Source organism: Tachysurus fulvidraco, chromosome 7 (assembly GCF_022655615.1).
Source record: "Tachysurus fulvidraco isolate hzauxx_2018 chromosome 7, HZAU_PFXX_2.0, whole genome shotgun sequence".
NCBI classification, from domain to species: domain Eukaryota; kingdom Metazoa; phylum Chordata; class Actinopteri; order Siluriformes; family Bagridae; genus Tachysurus; species Tachysurus fulvidraco.
This window is the reverse complement of record NC_062524.1, coordinates 11,753,683-11,772,963: the sequence shown is the minus strand read 5'-3', so window position 1 is coordinate 11,772,963 and position 19,281 is coordinate 11,753,683. Positions and strand designations below refer to the sequence as shown.

The window sequence follows — 19,281 nt, the reverse complement described above, 5'->3', positions numbered from 1 at the left end:
AATCATTTTAATGCATTTGATGGTTAATTTATTACTCCTTCCATAAATGAGAGGATGTTAAAAAAAAAATTACCTGACTGAATTCACTATCTGTGGAACGACCTCGCTTCTTATCATCCTCAGAATTCTTCAAGAGGAAACAAAAATAAATAAATAAATAAATATCAAGAGATCAGTTTACAGCATATTTCTTATAAAGTTCTTAAGTTCTTATACACTTCAAGCCGTTTTCTTCAGTTTAAAATATCTACAACTTAATGAATTGAGCCATCTTACTGTAGTGCAAGTAGCCGGGGATGGAGGTATTGGGGAAGACGAAGTGGTGGAAGTCGGTGTGGAACTGGAGTGCTGGAAGATTTCATCCTCTGCATGCGCTGGAGGAGAAGTGGCGACCAGAGGCTGGGCTAAATGTTTGATAGAGAAATACAGAAAAACGTTTCCACATACCGTAACTGCTTCAAAAAGATTCGAGAGCCAGGCATGCAAAGAGGAACTCCTATAGCTTACATATTTCCTCCAGGTCCAGGTCATCGTAGAGGAATTCGTTCTCCTCAAAGTCAGGATCCTGAGAAGACTCGATGTAGTACTCCACGTCATCTTTGATCTTGCGGATGGAATCCACCTGTACCGAGTCGTTATCTAGCATTCGCAAAATGGTCTCCAGCATGCAGATGTGGTAGCGGTGCCTCTCAATCAACTTCTTCAGCTCTTCTATCCGATCCTGTTTCTGAAAGCATACAGAGCTTCCACTGAGATACAGCTTAAAAGTGATACTTGTTGCCTGGGTGTCCTGTACGACTGACTGTTTAATCAGTGAATAGCTGTAAATGTCTAAAAGCCCTGTGAAGACTGGGTTTGACGTTAAAACGGTTAAACCAACATAAAGACAAGAAAGCTGTCTACGGTATGAATTCAGAATTTAGAAGAAAATTCTCTCTGCCAATTTATAAAGAAATGCTTCCAGTTTAACTGGGAGGAACTTAATCATGCAGCAAGACAATGGGGTTTTGGCTGTGTGAAATTGTTAAGAAAATGTTCTAAAAGAGTCTAAGAATGATCTGAGAGAGCTGCTAATTTAGCTTAAAAGTTTCTAACTAGTAATCTTATCTTCAGAATGATTCAGGACCTCAGAGCAACTCTGAACAAGAAAAATACAACTTTTATCTTAGAGAGGAGGCAGGGCTAAACCTTTTACTAGTTATGATGCATTGTTTTGAAGACTGTGATTGGCTATCTAATAACTAGCGTTTTTCAAATCTAACGTTTTATAAACCTTCACTTTGTCTCTATATTAAGAAATTTGAGACTATATCGTGTAGGGATGACATTCCTGACATTAGAGATGCACTAACATCTGTATGTTATAAATAGGGTTGCAAAATTCCGGGAATTTTCAAGGTTGGAAACTTTCCATTGGAATTAATGGGAATATATGGAAATAAACTGGGGGGAAAAAAATCTTGCAGCATAATTTTGTTTAAAACAACAAGATTTAATGCCATTCAATTTGTACCTTGTGTTCCTCGGTCACTTGCACACTGCTTACTGGAGGGCCATTGAGGCCAAACCCCCTGCTTGTACTTACATTCTTCCATAACATGCACAGTAACACTTTATTTTAGGGTCATTTAACTAGTTGCTTATGAGCATGAATATTAATAGAATATCGGCTATTTATTAGTACTTATTAAACACATATTAATGCCTTAATCTGCATTACCTTATTCTACAATACCTAAACTTAATACCAAAACCTTCTAACTCTTAATAAGCAGTAAATTAGGAGTGTTACCACATGCACAGATTATTTGATGACCCACCCCCACACACTCACTCCCCCCTGAAATAAAAAAAAAATTATTATCCTCCATATATCACTTAAAGGGGGGGATTCACCATTTTCCAGGCCTTGACTATGACAGAAGCAGAGACCTATTAAGCTTGAGAAAAAATGCTTCATTTTACATTTTGATTAGGACTTTTTTTTTTTTTTTAGAAGCGCAAGGGTGGGGGATGCTTTCAATTTACAGCAATCATAGGGAAATACGTTTATTACAACTATCGAGTTTATTATGTTTATTACAAGCATAATAATGTTTATTATGCTTTTGTGTTACTCAATGAAAGAATCAGTTAAAGCTCTACTTACAATTAAATCAGGCAAGATGTCATTTTTTAAATTTGTATCACCTTGCATGCATGTCTGCTTACGACCAAACAAAATGTTTATTTATGTTTGTATATGATATAGTTTATATAGTTTTCCCTATATTTCTAAATAATTCCCATAAATCCCTGTAAATTTCCATAAATTCCCATAAAGTTTCCAATTTTGAATATTCCCAAAATTACCCAGATTAAGTTCCCGTGGAAAGTTTCCAGAAATTTACCGTAAACTTTCTGCCCCTTTGCAACCCTAGTTATAAATGTAATAAATGTAATGTAACTGTAAACATCATGTAAATATGTTAACTCAAATATAATCCCTACACGATCGAATCTGTATTGTCTTATTAAATATTGTTTACAACACATTTCTTCTCCCTCTTCACTTTTCTGTCATTTTCTCCTCTGATAAAGAAACTCTAAATCATCTTAACGGTCCTTCTCACTACTAATTTTCTTAGAATTGTGTCACTAGGAGAAACTCTTTACACCAAGACATTTCATGAATATGGGCCGTGGTCTCTAAAGCTAGACATTTGCGTGTTCTGTCACTAGTGTAGGACTGAAAAGCATGTTTGTGTAAGACCTCAATTCTTAGACATCAGTTAGAAATTACGCAAAAAGAAAATAAATGCAGTATATTAGGGCTTTGCAATTAATTGCAATCACAAAAAAAGTCACGATTTAAGAACATGCAATTTCTAAACCGCATAAGGCTGCGATTTTATCTATTAAGATGTTAACCAATCAGAGCTCACATAGCGCACCGTACAAATTACAGCTAAGCTGAGCGGGAGAAATATGTTAACCAATCAGAGCTCACGCAGCGCACGAGGAAGCTAGGCGGAAGAACCGAATAGGCGAGCGGGAGGAAAGAACATAAAATATGGATGCAAGTCAAAATAAAAATGATTTGGTTCCAAAGAGAAATTCAACGTCAGTCAGGCGCATTTTGGATTCAGGAGAGAGGATGTGTCACAGAGCAAGGTAATTTGCAAGACTTGTGAAATGATTATTCCAATGAAATGGAGCAATACTACAAATCTGTTCCAACACTTAAAACAGCGCCATAAAAAACTGCATGATCAATGCATGTTGACAAAGTATATCAAAACAAACAAAAGCAGACATCAAAGCCAGTCCGAACAGATTGAACAAGTATCCATTGTTCAAGCATTTGCAAGCACCATGCCTTATGAGATAGGATCAAAACGGCACAAAGAAATTACCGACGCGTTCACATATCATATATGCAAAGATATGATGCCTGCGCACATCGTTAGTAAAGACGGCTTCCGAAGACTAATACAAACACTCGACAAAAGATACCAGCTGCCATCTCGCACTCATTTCACACAATTTGCTCTTCCCGAAATGTATGAGAAATGTAAGGCAGGCGTTGAATACGAGCTCAAGCAGGTGAAATACTACGCCACGACCACAGATATGTGGTCCAGCAGAACGATGGAGCCGTACATGAGTTTAACGGTCCACTATATTAAGGTTATATGAGGTTAATCAATCTTGATTTATTTCATGTCTGTTTTTAAGACAATTTATTACAGTTTTGTTTATCTTGCAGTTAGTACTACTGTACAGTATGTTATTTCATTGTGAAATGTGTGCACTGGAAAACTGTTTTGAAGTATATTTATTATGACTGGAATTTACTTTAGTTAATCTTAATTTATTTTATGTTGTCTGTTTTAAAGACAATTTAACTACAGTTTTGTTTATTAAACTATTAATACTATGTTATTTCATTGTGAAATGTTTTGTTATGCACTTCTTGTGCACTGAACACATTTAGAAAAAGCATGTTTGAAAAAGTAAAAACACTTGCCAAAATCGCAATATTCATTCAGAAAATCGCAATATGATTATTTTGTCCATATTGCACAGCCCTACAGTATATGCAAATAATTATACTCAGCAAATGCATTCAAACCAAAAAACAAATGGATGAACACAAGAACAGACCTCTTTGTCTCCTTTCTTCTTCCGTGTCTGAACTGAGAGTGACTCCACCTCACTTTCAAACTGGTCCACTTTCATGTTTAACATGTATATCGTCGACTGTGGGACAGGAGCAGAGCAGAAGTTTGTGGATTAATAGGAGTCTGATGCACTGTGATGCGTTCGGTGTTTGGGTTAATGACATGAATAGAAAACATGAGCAGGTGGGGTTTGGGCATACTGAACCCTCGCTCTTACCGTGAGCCACTGTCCAACCTCCTCTTTCTCTTTTTGTGCAGGATCAACTTTCTGAGCAAGACCGAGTCCCTCTTTGGAGTACGCTTTCGTTTTTGTTTCTCGCTCCACAATCTTAAAGCGCTCCATTTGCTGAGGAAAAAAATAAAGAAATAAACAATTTCTAAATTAACAAATCCGAGGCAAATATTTGCTTATTTAAAAAATGTTGACTGAGCCTTACACACAACGCTTTATTGCTGAACTCCATCAACTTAAGTCTAATTAAAAGTAAAGCAGGTTCTTCAGCAGGCTCTGTGAATCACTGTTCGATCTAAATGTATTAAGAAGCCTCTCGCACACTGTTTATCTACCTGACTTCCTGACTAATGTTTTTAAATGTTATTTTTATTTACTTTAGAACTTCAACTCTATTTCCACGTCATGTGGTTCTAAATTAGAGTTCAGTCAGAAAGGGATAGAAATAATTCAATGAATGCGCTCGACCCTGTTCCGTACTAGTCACAAATCTGAGATTCTGCAACTCTGATTTCACAAGACAACTGACCTCATGCACACTGATGAAGAACAGAAATGCGTTAACTATGTACATACACTCAATACTTATCCTTCAATGTGTCTGTTTAAAAGAATGAGTGAAAAAATGTCTTCTGGAAAACCAAATCTAGCACCTTGAGCTAGAAAAACAGAATGTAGCGGGGACTTTAATGCCACATTAGGCTAAAGGTTGTAACTCAATTTCCTGAAGAAAAAAGAAAGAAAGAAAGAAAAAAAAAACACCCCCCCTGCCTTGGATGTCCTACACTAGAACTTAGGAGGTCTTTTGTCCCACATGTTCAATAAGTAACGTTAACTCCCAGCATGAACAGAAAATAAAAGCAGCACTATTTCCCTCTAAAAAAGTTGACAAACTGATCAGAAATAACAAAGGACCAAGAGATGATGTGAATATAATTGATTATCAGGTTACAATTACAACCTGGCAAGGGGTGGGATGTTTTAGGCAGCAAGTAAACAGTCAGTTCTCCATGTTGGGGGGGGGGGGTATCTGAGCAACTGAAGAGCTGAACTGTGATGGTTAGAGGACTGGGTAGGATCAGGGTTGTTGACTGAAGGATCTGGGTTCAAGCAGCAGCACTGCCAAGCTGCCACTGTTGGGCACTTGATCAAGGCCCCAAACCCTCACTGCTTTTCACTGTAAAATAAAGACTTCTATTCTATAAACTGCATGAGGAGTTCAGGGCTTTGACTTGGCCTCCATATCCCCCAGATCTCAATCTAGCCCACAGAGGTCCAACCTCACAACGTGCAGGATTTAAAGGATCTTTAGGCAAAATATTAGTATAAAAAAGGGCAACTATTTAGATTTATAAAGATTATAAATGTTTCATAAAGAGTAATGTTTTAGGCAGGAAACATGGGAAGTAAAAGGAACAAATGAATAGAAGTTTTTTTATCGCCACATATACATTACAGCAGAATTCTTTCTTCACATATCTTTGGAGGTTGGGGTCTGAGCAGAAAGTCAGACATGACACGTCACCCTTGGAACAGTTCAAGTAAAAGGCCCAACAGTGACAGCTTGGCAGTGCTATGGCTTGAACCCCAGTCCTCCGATCAACAACCCAGAGCCTTAACCGATGAACCCCACTGCACCAAAGTGAGATGGCAGGTCCCTTTAAGGTCCTTGATGGCATCAAAAATGACCATGATCTTAAGTCTAATTTTAAAGTAAAGTTAAATGTATTAAAATGCCTCTCACACACTGTTTATATACCCAACTTCTCGGACTAATGTTTTTAAAATGTAATTTACTTTAGAATTTCAATTCTATTTCCACTTCAATCCTGCACTGTACAAAAAGAAAAATTATAATCAGAATAAGATGATTTTAATCCAATAAACCCATCGACTCCTTATATCAATATAGGCAATGTCAATATAGGCCTCCTTATAGGCAATATCACAGTGTGGCCACCATCATCCTCTGACCTCAACCTTAAAAGGTAGATTTATAAGGATCGGCAGAAACCTCAAAACAGCAGCTCTATCAAAGAAGAGCTAGTAAGGTGTATAGTAAGGTGTAACTTGATGTGTAAATGTTTTTCGATTTTAATTGCATGTGTATTTGGAAAAAAAACACCTGTTCATGCATGAAATAATCTGATTTCTGTTTCTGATTAATATAATCATTTGGAACGGCATATTTTTGAGTTCTTTTCAAAATATTACAAAAAGCTGCTGACCTCAGCAGCAGTTTTGTCTTGTACCGTACCGACGCCCACACTTTAGTTTCATTGTTTTTTAAAAATGTACTTGTATTTAAGAAAAATTTTAAAAACTGCATGTGCATAACAATTGGAAGACGATACATCTCGTTTATGCAAAAGTCCACCACTGTCCATATGTCAAATACAGTTTAATCATAACCAGTCACCAATTCTCTCTCTCTCACACACTCACACACACACGGTCACTCACTGTCTCTATTAGTTTGCGGTTGTCCACTAGCTGCCTTTTGTCTTTGATCTCGTTTGAGGCCACCCACGTCTTAATCTGGTCTCGGAGGCGCTGGAAGAGAGAGGGGAAAGAAGGACAAACCGAGTGAGAATGAAAGACGGTGAGGACTATAAGGAGAAACCGAGAGTCGGCTTGTACGCTTGAGTCCAGCGTGCAGAGACTTGCCCTGTGAGGCCGTGTCACAGATGACCTCACACAGGGGGACAAACGTACTGTATATGTATCTGCCCTAGCAAAAAAACTTAGCAGTTCACCAAAGCACAAAAGATGGATGAATGTATGGTTACAAGCATTAACTCGACGTTTCTTTAACATTACACCGTAAATTCAGCATGTTAGTATTTGCTCCGATTGTTCAGCAGTTTTGTTAATACACAAGCATCTTCTGTACTTTTGGTTTTGCTTCCTTTCTGCAGCCATAGCAGGATTCATTTTTTATCTACGCAACACCTCAGTGGAATTGCGTGGCATAGCAACATGTTTAATGTTCATTACACATATGTTCTTTATAAGACAGACAATAATAAAAGAACTCTAATATTCTTCTTAACTGTTAAAAAAAAACTCCACTCTTCTCTCTTATGAAGTCTTTCCACTAGATGTTGTTGTGTGTCTGTGTGGATTTGTGTTCATTCAGCTACAAGAGCATCAGTGAGATCAGACACTGATGATGTAAGAGTGAGGAGGTCTGGGGTTCAGTCTGTGTTCCAGTTCATCACAAAGGTGTTCAGTGGTGTTGAGTCAGAGTCAGGGTTCAGTGCAGGACACGAGTTCTTCACTCCAACCTACACACTCCGTGTCTACATGAAGCTTGACCACCATCACCATGAACGAGAGAAGTGGATCCCCAACCACTGGATAAGAGCTGAATTAATCTACCGCACTGTATAGGAGGCGAAATTAAATAAAGAGCTTTATGTGTGGGAAACGACTGTTGTGTGTGAAACGATCAGGATATCAGCAGTTTAAAAACCAGACACTCACACAAGCAGGTCAGAACAAACGTCACACTTGTTCTTCATTCTGATGTTAGATGTGAACTTTAACCGAAGCGCTTGACCCGAATGTGTGTTATTACGTACTGAGCTGCTGCCACGTGATTGGCTGATTAGAAAACTGCATAATGAAGCGGCTGCAGGGTAAGGTGAACGAAGTATCTGAGAATTTAAATGCTTTATAGTGATTCTTGTGAATACAGATGCAACACGATCGTCTGGAAAGTAAACAGCTCGAATGGAAGAAAGCAAAAATGTTTTGTAACTTTTAGTTTACTGACAGAAAAGAAAAGAGAAGAAAAAAGAGAAGAGAAGAAAAGCAAAGTAAAGAAAAAAGATGAAAAAAGAAAAGAAGTAAAGAAAAACAAAAGAAAAGAAAAGCAAGAAAGACCAAATGGGTGTAATGTGTCACCTGTAATTTTTTTATCTCTTTCTTGAGGTCAGCCTCATATTTCTCTTTTTGGTTAGCGTTGGCTGCATTGTGAAGCTGGAGAGAGAAAAACACACATACACACGCACATGCGCACACACACACACAGGAAGACACACATGCGCGCACACAGACACATACACAGACACACACATGCTTACTGAAGAGTAAACACTTAAAGGCAGAAGTGTATAAAAGACAGATTGGGCAAGTTGTTAAACACTTTAAAGGTAGTATCTCCGTTGTTTGACAAATGTTTCAGAAAACTGCGTTGGGCCGCCAAACAAAATCAAAACAAACGTGTAGCCAATGAGCAGAAAGGGGCGGTTCTTGTCAATACAGTATGTGCGAAGAGAGTGTTCAGTGTGCATGTGTGACATTAGCAGAAAACGGTTTTAACATTGAAATGGAGGATAAAAACAAAGAAAGCGAAGAAAGGCTTATGATAAGGCAAGAAGTAGGACCCGTGGATCAGCTTTCCAGCGCTGGAGAGAACTGAAGGCGCGGGAAGGCCTGCGATGAGACGCCGAGGGACTTTACTTAAGTTCATTTTTTTAACATGAAAATAATTCCCTCAAAAGTAAAAAGACATTTCCCCCAAATAAGTGTTGTAGTAGAACTATCATGACATCAGTGATGTATGAGCTGAATTTGGTGACAGTACAGTGTATTACAGTGAAGCTATTGACTGTTTTTTTTAGTATTCGCAGTCCCTTGGAATCTGTCTCTCAGCTGTGCGCACATAGAGATTTGTGTATTTTGTCCACCACGGAGGAAAGCTGATTTTGAGGAAAATTGGGTTGTGGCTGCCTCTCTACATTACTACGATAGAAAAGAGGTGTTCTTTGTGTAGTAACAGCGTTTAGCTCAGGAGTTATTGACTCGGTAACCTCCAATCTGTGAATATGCGGCCAACTTTACTTAAGACGCCGAGGTTGCTTTTTTCCTTCTCGATAGGTGAGTAACGTTGCTTTTGCTTTGTTTCACAGAACTAATATATGCCGTCCTCTGAATGATTATGCTTGTGTGTCATTTTTGCTCGTTTGTTTATCTGCAATTGTGATGTTCTTCCGTTCAGCTATGATAAAGACACATTTCTTTCCATTAGTTGCCTGGGTTACGTATGTATGTGTGGGCGGAGCTATCAATACAGGGGTTGGGGGCGTGTTTATTTTGGTAATTCAAATGTCAACATTGGCTTTCAAACAACGGAGACCCCACCTTTAATGGATCATATGATTGTATGTTTAAACATGAGAGTCTGCAGTCTGCACAGGATTCTGCTCACACTCACCTTCTGCCAAATGTCTTCAAACTGTTCTACTCCTTCGGCCACTTTCTTTAGACATCGATCAATTTCGCCTGCAACAAAAACAGAAAGAGGGAGTCAGGGGCTCGGACCGTGTGATCAGACATTAGAATCCCAAAAAAGTATTAGTGCTCCCAAAAAAAAAAGTCACTAGTTTGTGAACTCGATAACAACAAAAGGTCCAATAATTACTCATGAAATGACAAATTCATATCATATTCATGTCTAATCATTAACACCACAAAAACAAACAAACAAAACAGCGGTAGGATTCATTACAGCTCCAACACTACATTCCCAATTGTATCAGGAAGCTTATGTTTACTGATTTAATGTTGTTTTTGCAGAAGGTCAGGACAGTGAAACTGCAGGTGACCTGAAGATGACCTTCAGTCAACAAACCCCAGAAACATGGATGAAGTCCCACATCTGATCAGTTAGAAGCAGTTCTATAAGGTAAGGGGTCACACACATGTCCCCCAGGATGAAGAGAATAAAAGCCTTTAAGAAAGATTTCAGACTAAATGTCACTGGGGAACTCATGTGAAGAGTATAGAGGAAAAGTGTACACAATGTCTCTCTCTGTGTCTCCCTCTCTCTCGCTGTCTGTCCTTCTCTCTGCCTCTCCCCATCTGTCTGTCTGTCTCTTTCTCTCTATCTGTCTGTCCGTCTCTCACCCTCCCGTCAGTCTCCCTCCCCCTCTCTGTCTGTCCCTCTCTTCCTCCCCCTCTCTGTCTGTCCGTCTCTCCCCGCTCTCTGTACGTCTGTCTCTCCCCCCCTCTCTCCTTCTCTCTCTCTGTGTCTGTCTGTCCGTCTCTCTCCCTCTCTCTCAGTGTCTGTCTGTCCGTCTCTCTCCCTCTCTCTCAGTGTCTGTCTGTCCGCCTCCATCTCTCTCTCCCTGTCTCTGTCTCCCCCTTTGTCTCTGCACTACATACTGCTTCAGAGAGTTGTTTAAATGCAGATAAATATACAGGTTTTCCTGTCCAGGGTTCCCAGCGTGTGTGGTGGTATTGATGACGACGATGATGATGATGATGGAAACATTTCCCCCTCACCTTGTAGTTTTCTTTTATCAGCCATGACTTGACTAAGATGTTTTCTTCATGCCTTCTTTTGCTGTGAATAAACAAAACGCATGGTCAAGAGTCATTAACTAAAACACCTGAGGAGAGAAGGTTTGTCTCTTCTCGGCTCCTTTTAAGGTTAAAAAAAAGGAGGAAGGAGTTTTAGAACAAAAAGCTTTTTATTGTCCTCGATACACGGATGTGCCCAGACCTAGTGCTGCAACTGAGCAAAGCATTCAGATGGGTTTAGTATTCATTAAGTTATGTGTGGACAAGTGGGATGTTTTGGAGGACCTGTTAGAGGACCAGAGGTGGTCACTGATCCACATATTATAATTCGGCACAGGTCTTATGTAGCTCTCTGCATACGGGGACAAAACTCAAACCTCGTTAGGGAATTTTCAGCACCCGAAATGCGGATGGATTGGTGATGGTTTGGGCTGCGATATCACGGCATTCCCTCCGACCGCAGCAGAGTAAATACAGAAGAGCAAGTACATTAATCAGGATAGTTACAGGACAGGATCACAGAGCACTGTATGTGCTTTGTCACCTGGACAAGGAAAATAATCCACACAGACAGACAGAGCCTCGGCTGAAAAGTGCGCTCACTCGTCGCTCCGTTTGATCTGAATAAAGAGCTTATGAGTGCATTTCCATTTGCAGCATTTACTCCATTTAACCAAGACCCCGAGAGTTTGATCTGGTCCACACCGGAGTTAATTGTAGCACAGTTTGATCTCTGTGTTAAAGCAGTTTAAACCGGACTTTCTATATGGTGAAAGCCAGCCAAAAGAAATAAAATTAAATAAAAGAAAGTGTGTTTATTTGTATAAAATATTACTACTCCGTATTTGGTATAAACACATTTGTGGGCGTCAGTGCATGCAAACGAGCCATGAAGAGAAAGCACTTTAGAGGATCAGGTTTAGTCTTGTTTATTCTGCACAAACATTAACACACAACTTCTAAGATCCGTGTACAGATTTTCATGTACCAGAACCTCCTGCAAGGTAGCAAAAGTTATCCTAAACCATCCGAACGATGGAACATAAAGGGAACGTTACACAATGGTACACAGATGGATCATCTAGTGCCATCACAGCGTTTGAAACTTTGTTGACTCTGCAAACTTCAGCTACGTGTGCGTCTGCAGGAGAGCTGACGGCCAGTCGGCTCGCAGCGTTCTGAAGCTCGTGACCTTTTAAGCTAACAACAGATCTCACTCGGACAGACTGAAAAGTTAGATCATTCACTGCCATCTTCACACATGGCATGAACAGAGCTGGTCTAGGTTTCTGATCGAATCCCATTTCCACATTGAATCACTTTTCTGTTAAAGATCCATGGAGGTACCACAGAGGTATAACAACAAACATTGTAGCACAACAGCCCGAGCATTCACCCAATTATTTATTGCTCTTTTAATGCCATGTCAGCATCAATGGTTGGTTTCATGGTAAGTTTAAAGAGAGCAAAACCAGTCTTTCCTTTGATTCTTTTCTACAGCATCAACAAAATTTTTCCTGGTGAAACGTTTTAGAAGACGTACACTGTGGAATTGTTAAGAGGAAGACAGTCAATTAATTCAACAGTTTCCCAGTGACGATTTCCTCTAACGTGAACAATATGGTTATTTTAAATATCCTCGATACTGTAATTAATAACAAACCAGCAGGATTTTGTAATTTATGGCAACACCCAGCCGCTAAGATCAACAGCCAATCAGTGAACACTCTCCAGCTGGCTTTGGAAAAACAATTCAACATTCAGCTAACTATAGCGACAGCACTGCAATGCATAGAGCAACCGATGGCATCCAACAGGTGGCATTTAGCTTACCTTGCACTCGTGCTAGCTAACACGACAGCCGTCGTCGGATTCCAGCAAAATGTGGCATTTGTGATTCTCTCAAATCTGTAAATGTAAAATTAGATATGACATAACGCAACAAATCTGCATATGATTCCGCAAATGATTCTGCATATGATTCCGCATATGATTCCACAAATGATTCCTTCCACAAGGTCTACTGTGTTCCCCACTCACAACTTTCTTACATTTTCACCTGCAATTAGTTCCCACAGTCTGATGCACAAAAAACGTAGAACCACAGCCAATGTCCAAGGTTTTTAAGCAGATGTTCAATACTCAACACAATTGTAGCAGTAATGGTGCTGCCTAGCAGTAAGGTGAACACGGGAAACTTTTTTCTAACTGCTCCTGCTAAAGCGAGCAGTGGGAACATGCAGGAGTCTGTGATTCACAAGTTTTGTTACAGTGGTGAGAAAAACAACTCTATAAATAATATAAACCGTCGTCTAATGACGAGTAAAAACAGCTTCTGCTGGTATAGAAAAGTGGTGTGTGGTTGTGGGTCCGAAACGAAGCCGTGATTTCAGCGACATTTCACCAGAGATTTTTCTCAAATCTACCGGAAGCAGGTCTGGTGACCCCAATCTCGACGTTTGTTTACAGAATGTTTAAAAAGATAGCGGCCTCTGAGTTGCATATGATCCCTGTTACTCTCTCTTACCTCTCATTAGAGGTGTATAAAGGGAACGGTGAAGCCCACGGCACCGGTCACTGTACTGCTACAAGAAACAAACCACAAGCAAAATAAGTGACTTGTCAGGTTTCTAGTGTGAACTTCTGGTTGGTCTGCACACAGGCTCTGACAACACTGAATAATATCACAGATGATCGTTACATTAGTAGATGCAAAGCGCTCAAGTGAGGATCTCCTCAGAGAGACATGCTGTAAAAAAAAAAATTAATAAATAAAATCAGCCTGTCTCAATTACAACTTAAAAGCACCTTTCACATAGCATCATCTATCCATCCATCCATCTTTTGTAGTGCTTGTCCTACACGGTGTCACAAGGAGCCTGGAATCTTCTGGACAGGATTGCCAAACCATCACAGGGCACAATCACCGATTCATGCACTACGAACAATTAAGAGATGCCAGTCTGTCTTTATACTGAGGGATTTTATGCAATCTGAGCATACAGCCAGACTCCATCATAGTTAATACTAAAGGATTACTGCATGGTTTGTGTGAAGTGGGTTTGAAGTGACATCCTTTTTGTACTGACTGAGACGGGTGCAATAACCTTACGGCTTGATTTTATGACTGATTCCGTGATGAAGCCGAACTCTAACCATGTTCTGTTTACGTCGTCAATCTTTCAGAAAACGGGATCGGTTCACAACTGTCTTCCGTTCAGCCTCTGTTGTAGGAGCGACGGTCTCGTCAGTCTCCTTCTTCTTGGTGGTTTTTAGAATCAGTGATCACACTATGACAAAACAAAGCAAAATTTTCTAATACTGGTTTTTGGTTTTTGCCACAAGGACACAAAAGAATGGTTAATGCACAAAAGGAAGCGAAAAACTTGTTTAAGGTCGATGTTAAATCGGCGTGGCTGTGAACGACGTACAGCCACTGATGAGCTAACACAGTATTGGCTTAAGACCAGTTCACGTTCAGACACGGTACTTCTTGAACACTGACCAAACTAATGACTGTTTGGGAAATAAAGACAATCATCAACATCCAAGTTGAAACACTTCTGGCTAGCTTGTTATCTCTTTCCTGTGTCGGCAGTGATGCTACAACAGAACAGAGCCGCTAGCTGCTCTCTCTCTCTGTAACTGTTAAAACTACAGTACTGTACAAAAGTTTTAGGCAGGTGTGAAAAAATGCTGTAAATAAAGAATGCTTCCAGAAATAGTGTTTATTTCTATCAATTTACAAAATGCAAAGTGAGCAAACAAAAGAAAAATCTAAATCAAATCAATATTTGGTGTTACTACCTTCAAACCAGCATGAAGTGATGGCACGGCCCCCACAGAGCCCTGATCTCAACATCATCCAGTGTGTCTGGGATTACATGCAGAGACAGAAGGATGTGAGAAAGCCTACATCATCAGAAGATCTGTTGTTAGTTCTCCAAGATGTTTGGAACAACCTACCAGCCGAGTTCCTTCAGAAACTGTGTGCAAGTGTACCTAGAAGAATTGCTGCTGTTTTTAAGGCAAAGGGTGGTCACACCAAATATTGATTTGATTTACATTTCTCTTTTGTTCATTTATGAAAATAAATGTTTAACACTTCCATTTTTGAAAGCATTCTTTGTTTACAGCATTTTTTCACACCTGCCTAAAACTTTTGCACAGTACTGTACCTGGTTATGAGCTTTCGTTGTTCTAACAGAGCAAACTTCGAGCGTAGGGGACGTGTCAGGGTGAGAAATTATGTTTATTACACCTTGCATATCGCCGCATCCAGGACAGCTCGTCATGCGGTTATTATCACGACAGCAAAACCAGGCTGAGAAATCGTCCAATGCAAGTAGTGCATATTTTTTAAATGATTCTAATTTCTCAAGCAAAATAACTGAATGCTTTCTGTTAAACGATCGTTACAGCACAAATCCAACCTGACTATCGCCTATCTAGTGATAAAGCTGCTTTTATCTATGCTTAACAAGAGTGATGCAGCGGCGCTTTAGTCATTTAGCCTGTCTGGTACTCTCTAATGCCACGGTCATCATCATCTTGTAGATCGGTAGCCGTCTGAGACGCGACTCTGCTGCAGCTCAGCACGGCCGTGTCATACAGCCGCAGCACTGAAGCTGATGTTTAAATCTTCGTGCTTGACCTCACTGAAGTTAGGAAGAAAAAGACTGCACCTGTAAAGTCATACACAGAGATACTACGGTAAAAACACACACACACGATGAGTATCGTGACGAAGCCGCCTCTAAAAGAAAGTTTGGACCCCCACAAATCAGCACACAGGACACTACACACCTCTTACAACACAAAACTATTCCAAGATGTTTGTCCTGCAATGTCATAAAGAAAGAAAGAAAGAAAGAAAGAAAGAAAGAAAGAAAGTGTGAGAGAGAGAGAGAGAGTGTGTGTGTGTGTGTGAGAGAGAGAGAGAGAGTGTGTGTGTGTGTGTGTGTGTGTGAGAGAGAGAGAGAGTGTGTGTGTGAGAGAGAGTGTGTGTGTGTGTGTGTGTGTGTGTGTGTGTGTGTGTGTGTGTGAGAGAGAGAGAGAGAGTGAGTGTGATAGAGTGTGTGTGAGAGAGAGATATAGAATGTGTGTGAGAGAGAGATATAGAATGTGTGTGTGTGTGTGTGAGAGAGAGAGAGAGAGAGAGAGAGAGAGAGAGAGAGAGAGAGTATGTATGTACGTGTGAGTACTGCATGTTAACACATCTCCCCACAATCCTAGCCACTCTTCACCTTTGTGTGCACCTCAAACTAAAAGAAACCAGCACCAGGACATGAGGAAGTTCAGGATAAAGTCCCAGCCGGCTGGATTTAAAGTGAACCTTTAACACAACACCACAATCTCTAACACTCACTGCACTTGTACTTACTCGTGTTTCTCCACATTTCTGTCCTCTAGCACCAGACCTACAACTTATCCGAGTGTAAATATTGTTTAGTTTTCACCCGGAACCCTGCTATGTAGCGATTTGGACTGCTTACTGAAGGTTGTGTCAGGTTCCTGTGTGTACACACGACCAGCTCAAGCTTTTGGGCTCAGGTACAAATTGGAAAGGAAAAAAAAAGAAGAAAAAACAAGCATGTAAATGAAACACTGCTTATTCTGGACAAGATCCGTTTTACCTGATTTTCCTTAGTTTCACCTTCCCTTAGCTCTTTCTTTCACCTTGTGTTCCGTGACCGATTTCCCAACTTTTTTCGGTCTTTATTTTTTATTTCCTATTACTTCTATTCGCCAAACAATCACTCCGCGCATCCAAGATGGCCGCCAGGAACACCTCCTCCGTTGAGGCGTTGCTAGTAAGTGTCCGCGCCTCCTTCGTTCCTATTGGATGTCGCTGCTCGGTGGTCGCCGTTGATTGGACGCGATCGCATGCTCATCTAGATGCAAAAGCCGTGTGATTCGCTCGATGGGTGGATCACTTTGCGGGGTTAAAGGTGACTTAAAATGGTTAGTTTTAACTACCACTGTGAATGATAGCTTATATTTACATTTCTGTCATTTAGTAGACTCCCTTATCCAGAGTGACTTATTTCAATTTACACAACTGAGCAATTAATGGATAAGGGCCTCGATCAGGGGCCCAGCAGTGTCAGTGGGATTCGAACCCATAACCTTCCGGGTCAATAGTCCAACACGGATGGATATCCATGCAGTTGTCTAATCAGCCAGTAGTACATTTTATAAATTGAAGTAGCTATAAGTCAAGAGCTGCAGTTAATGTTCTAATCAAACATTAGGATAAAAACATAGTGTGGTCTCTGTGTTATGGATGTTGGGCCCATGTTGGATGTTGAGTATTTCAGAAACTGCCGATCACCTGAGAGTTCAAGACTCTTAAGATTACAAGTTTTCACATTTCGCATTCACACTACTCTCTACTTATTGTCTCTTGCTCCTATTTCTTCTTTTAGCATCTTGAAGCAGTACTTACAACCTGGTTACGATCCAACAGTATCAACCGTCCAATATAAGTAAGCAGCTCAAACCAATCTGGTTATTTTCCTCTGACCTCTCTTATTAAAAACGCATTTCCACCCATGTTTCCCCCGGTCTTAAGATTTTGTTCAGGAGTATATTAACTCAAATAATACTCTTTACAAGCAAGAAAGCATCACCACACCTACACACATCAAAACTCAAGGTTGATGAGCTACAACACAAAAACATCACATCAACTTCCCCTCCTATGGGCCAAAAAAAGGAATCTGTGGCTATCCTGGGAACACAGGCTCACCAAAACTGGACATTTGGTCCAACTTTAACTCTCCAGTTTGGGGAAGGCTGTGCTTCAGTTTCCTGTTTTTGGCTGACAGGAGTGGAACCTGATGTGGTCTTTTGCTTTTGTATCCCATCCAACTCATGGTTCGATGTGTTGTGTCTTCTGAAATGCTTTTCTGCTCACCATGGTTGTAAAGAGTGATTATATGAGTTACTCAGACCAGTCTGGTTATTCTCCTAAACAAGGTGTTTTACTCTACAGAACCTCTAGTCAAGATTGTTGTTTGTGAAAATTTCAGGAGATCAGCAGTTTCTGAAACACTCAAACCAGACTTTCTGGTACCAACAACCAAGACATGGTTAAAGTCAGAGAGATCACATTCCCCATTCTGGTGTTTGACAGTTATCTGAAGCTCTTTACCTCTACCTGCATGATTTTTTTAATTGTGCTGCTCCCACATGATTGGTTGTTACAATAAATACACAAATGTCAGGGGTACAGGTGGAACTTAAGTGACCCGTGAGTGTTTATTCGACTATTACTGCAACAAAACAATTGTATAAATATAATTATACAACAGTTAATTTCACTTTACTTGTGGAAATAGTTCATTACACACTGAAACTGTTACTCCACTTACTACAAGTTGGCATTCAGCCTGCATCTTACATTTAAAACCTGCAATGGTTTTTCTAGCTGTGGCTATTTTTGGTAGCAATTGTTTTTTTACTTAGCAAAATCAACCAAATATTTATCCATGTTACAGTGCCTTGCAAAAGTATTCATACCCACTGAACATTTCCACATTTTGACATGTTACAACATGTCATGTTTTTTGGGATTTTATGAAATAGACTGAAAGAAAGTAGAACATAATTAGATTAGATTATATTCAACTTTATTGTCATTATACATGTACAAGTACAAGGCAACGGAATGCAGTTTAGGTCTAACCAGAGAGCAATAGTAGCAAGTGCAGGATATACAGTTTGTACAAGATTTAAATAAATTAAGTAAGTGATAATATGGAGTGATTTACAGTTGTGTGCATACTATGAACAATATACAGATTTACAGAAGGATATGTACTGTAATAAAATATATGGCTATTACTATAAACAGTAATTTACAGATATGTATGTTCTATGAACCTAATATACAGATGTCTATTACTATAAACTAAAATTTACAGAGGGTATAAACAAAATATATTGTTATTACGATAAACCAAAATATAAAGGAGGATATGTACTATGGTCATAATATAATATATTGCTGTTATTATGAACAGAAATTAGGTGTGTGTGTATATACAATGGTAAGGCAATGGTGAGCAGCAATGCAAAAAAGGAGAGCAAGTGTGCAAATGAGCATGATTTTATATAACAGTCCATTAGTGCAATAACGAATTGTGGGGTGTGATTGAGCAAATGTACAAGTGATCAGAAGTTTTAGTTTAGACAGTCCATTAGCGCAATAGCATAGTGTGAGGTGTGTGTGTGTGTGTGGCAGTAGAGTGAAAGACAGTAGGATCAGCGAGTGGCAGAGTTCAGTAAAGAGACAGCTCTAGGAAAAAAGCTGTTCTTTAATCAGCTGGTCCTGGTCCGGAGGCACCTGAAACGCCTGCCGGAGGGCAGAAGTGAAAACAGTCTACGGTCAGGATGAGAGGAGTCCTTAAGAATGCTGCGAGCTCGACACAGACAGCGTTTCTTGTGGATGTCCTCCATAGCAGGAAGTGGAGTCCCTGTGATGCGCTGGGCGGTTTTCACCACCCGCTTCAATGCCCTGTGCTCTGCAACCGAGCAGCTTCCATGCCACAGCTGGTCAGGATGCTTTCTATT

At 39.9% G+C, this 19,281-nt stretch overlaps 1 protein-coding gene across 6 annotated transcripts in view; it reads right to left on the bottom strand.

Annotated features, from left to right (window-relative positions):
- Window positions 1–16,506, bottom strand: part of cnot3b (CCR4-NOT transcription complex, subunit 3b) — a 28,922-nt gene extending 12,416 nt beyond the window's left edge. The window contains exons 1-12 of one of the 6 annotated variants that reach the window (XM_027143960.2): window positions 16,341–16,505; window positions 13,232–13,289; window positions 12,538–12,612; window positions 10,687–10,747; window positions 9,617–9,684; window positions 8,305–8,379; window positions 6,859–6,948; window positions 4,381–4,509; window positions 4,147–4,242; window positions 508–727; window positions 277–404; window positions 74–127 (exon numbers count right to left, since the gene is read on the bottom strand). In XM_027143960.2, the coding sequence (XP_026999761.1) occupies window positions 74–127; window positions 277–404; window positions 508–727; window positions 4,147–4,242; window positions 4,381–4,509; window positions 6,859–6,948; window positions 8,305–8,379; window positions 9,617–9,684; window positions 10,687–10,711 (885 nt within the window). In that variant the 5' untranslated portion in view covers window positions 10,712–10,747; window positions 12,538–12,612; window positions 13,232–13,289; window positions 16,341–16,505. Of the gene's footprint in view, window positions 1–73; window positions 128–276; window positions 405–507; window positions 728–4,146; window positions 4,243–4,380; window positions 4,510–6,858; window positions 6,949–8,304; window positions 8,380–9,616; window positions 9,685–10,686; window positions 10,748–12,537; window positions 12,613–13,231; window positions 13,290–16,087; window positions 16,248–16,340 lie in introns of those variants that run through there. The other 5 variants (XM_027143961.2, XM_027143963.2, XM_027143959.2 and 2 more) reach the window with 5 other exon arrangements.
- Window positions 16,507–19,281: the final 2,775 nt, after the last annotated feature.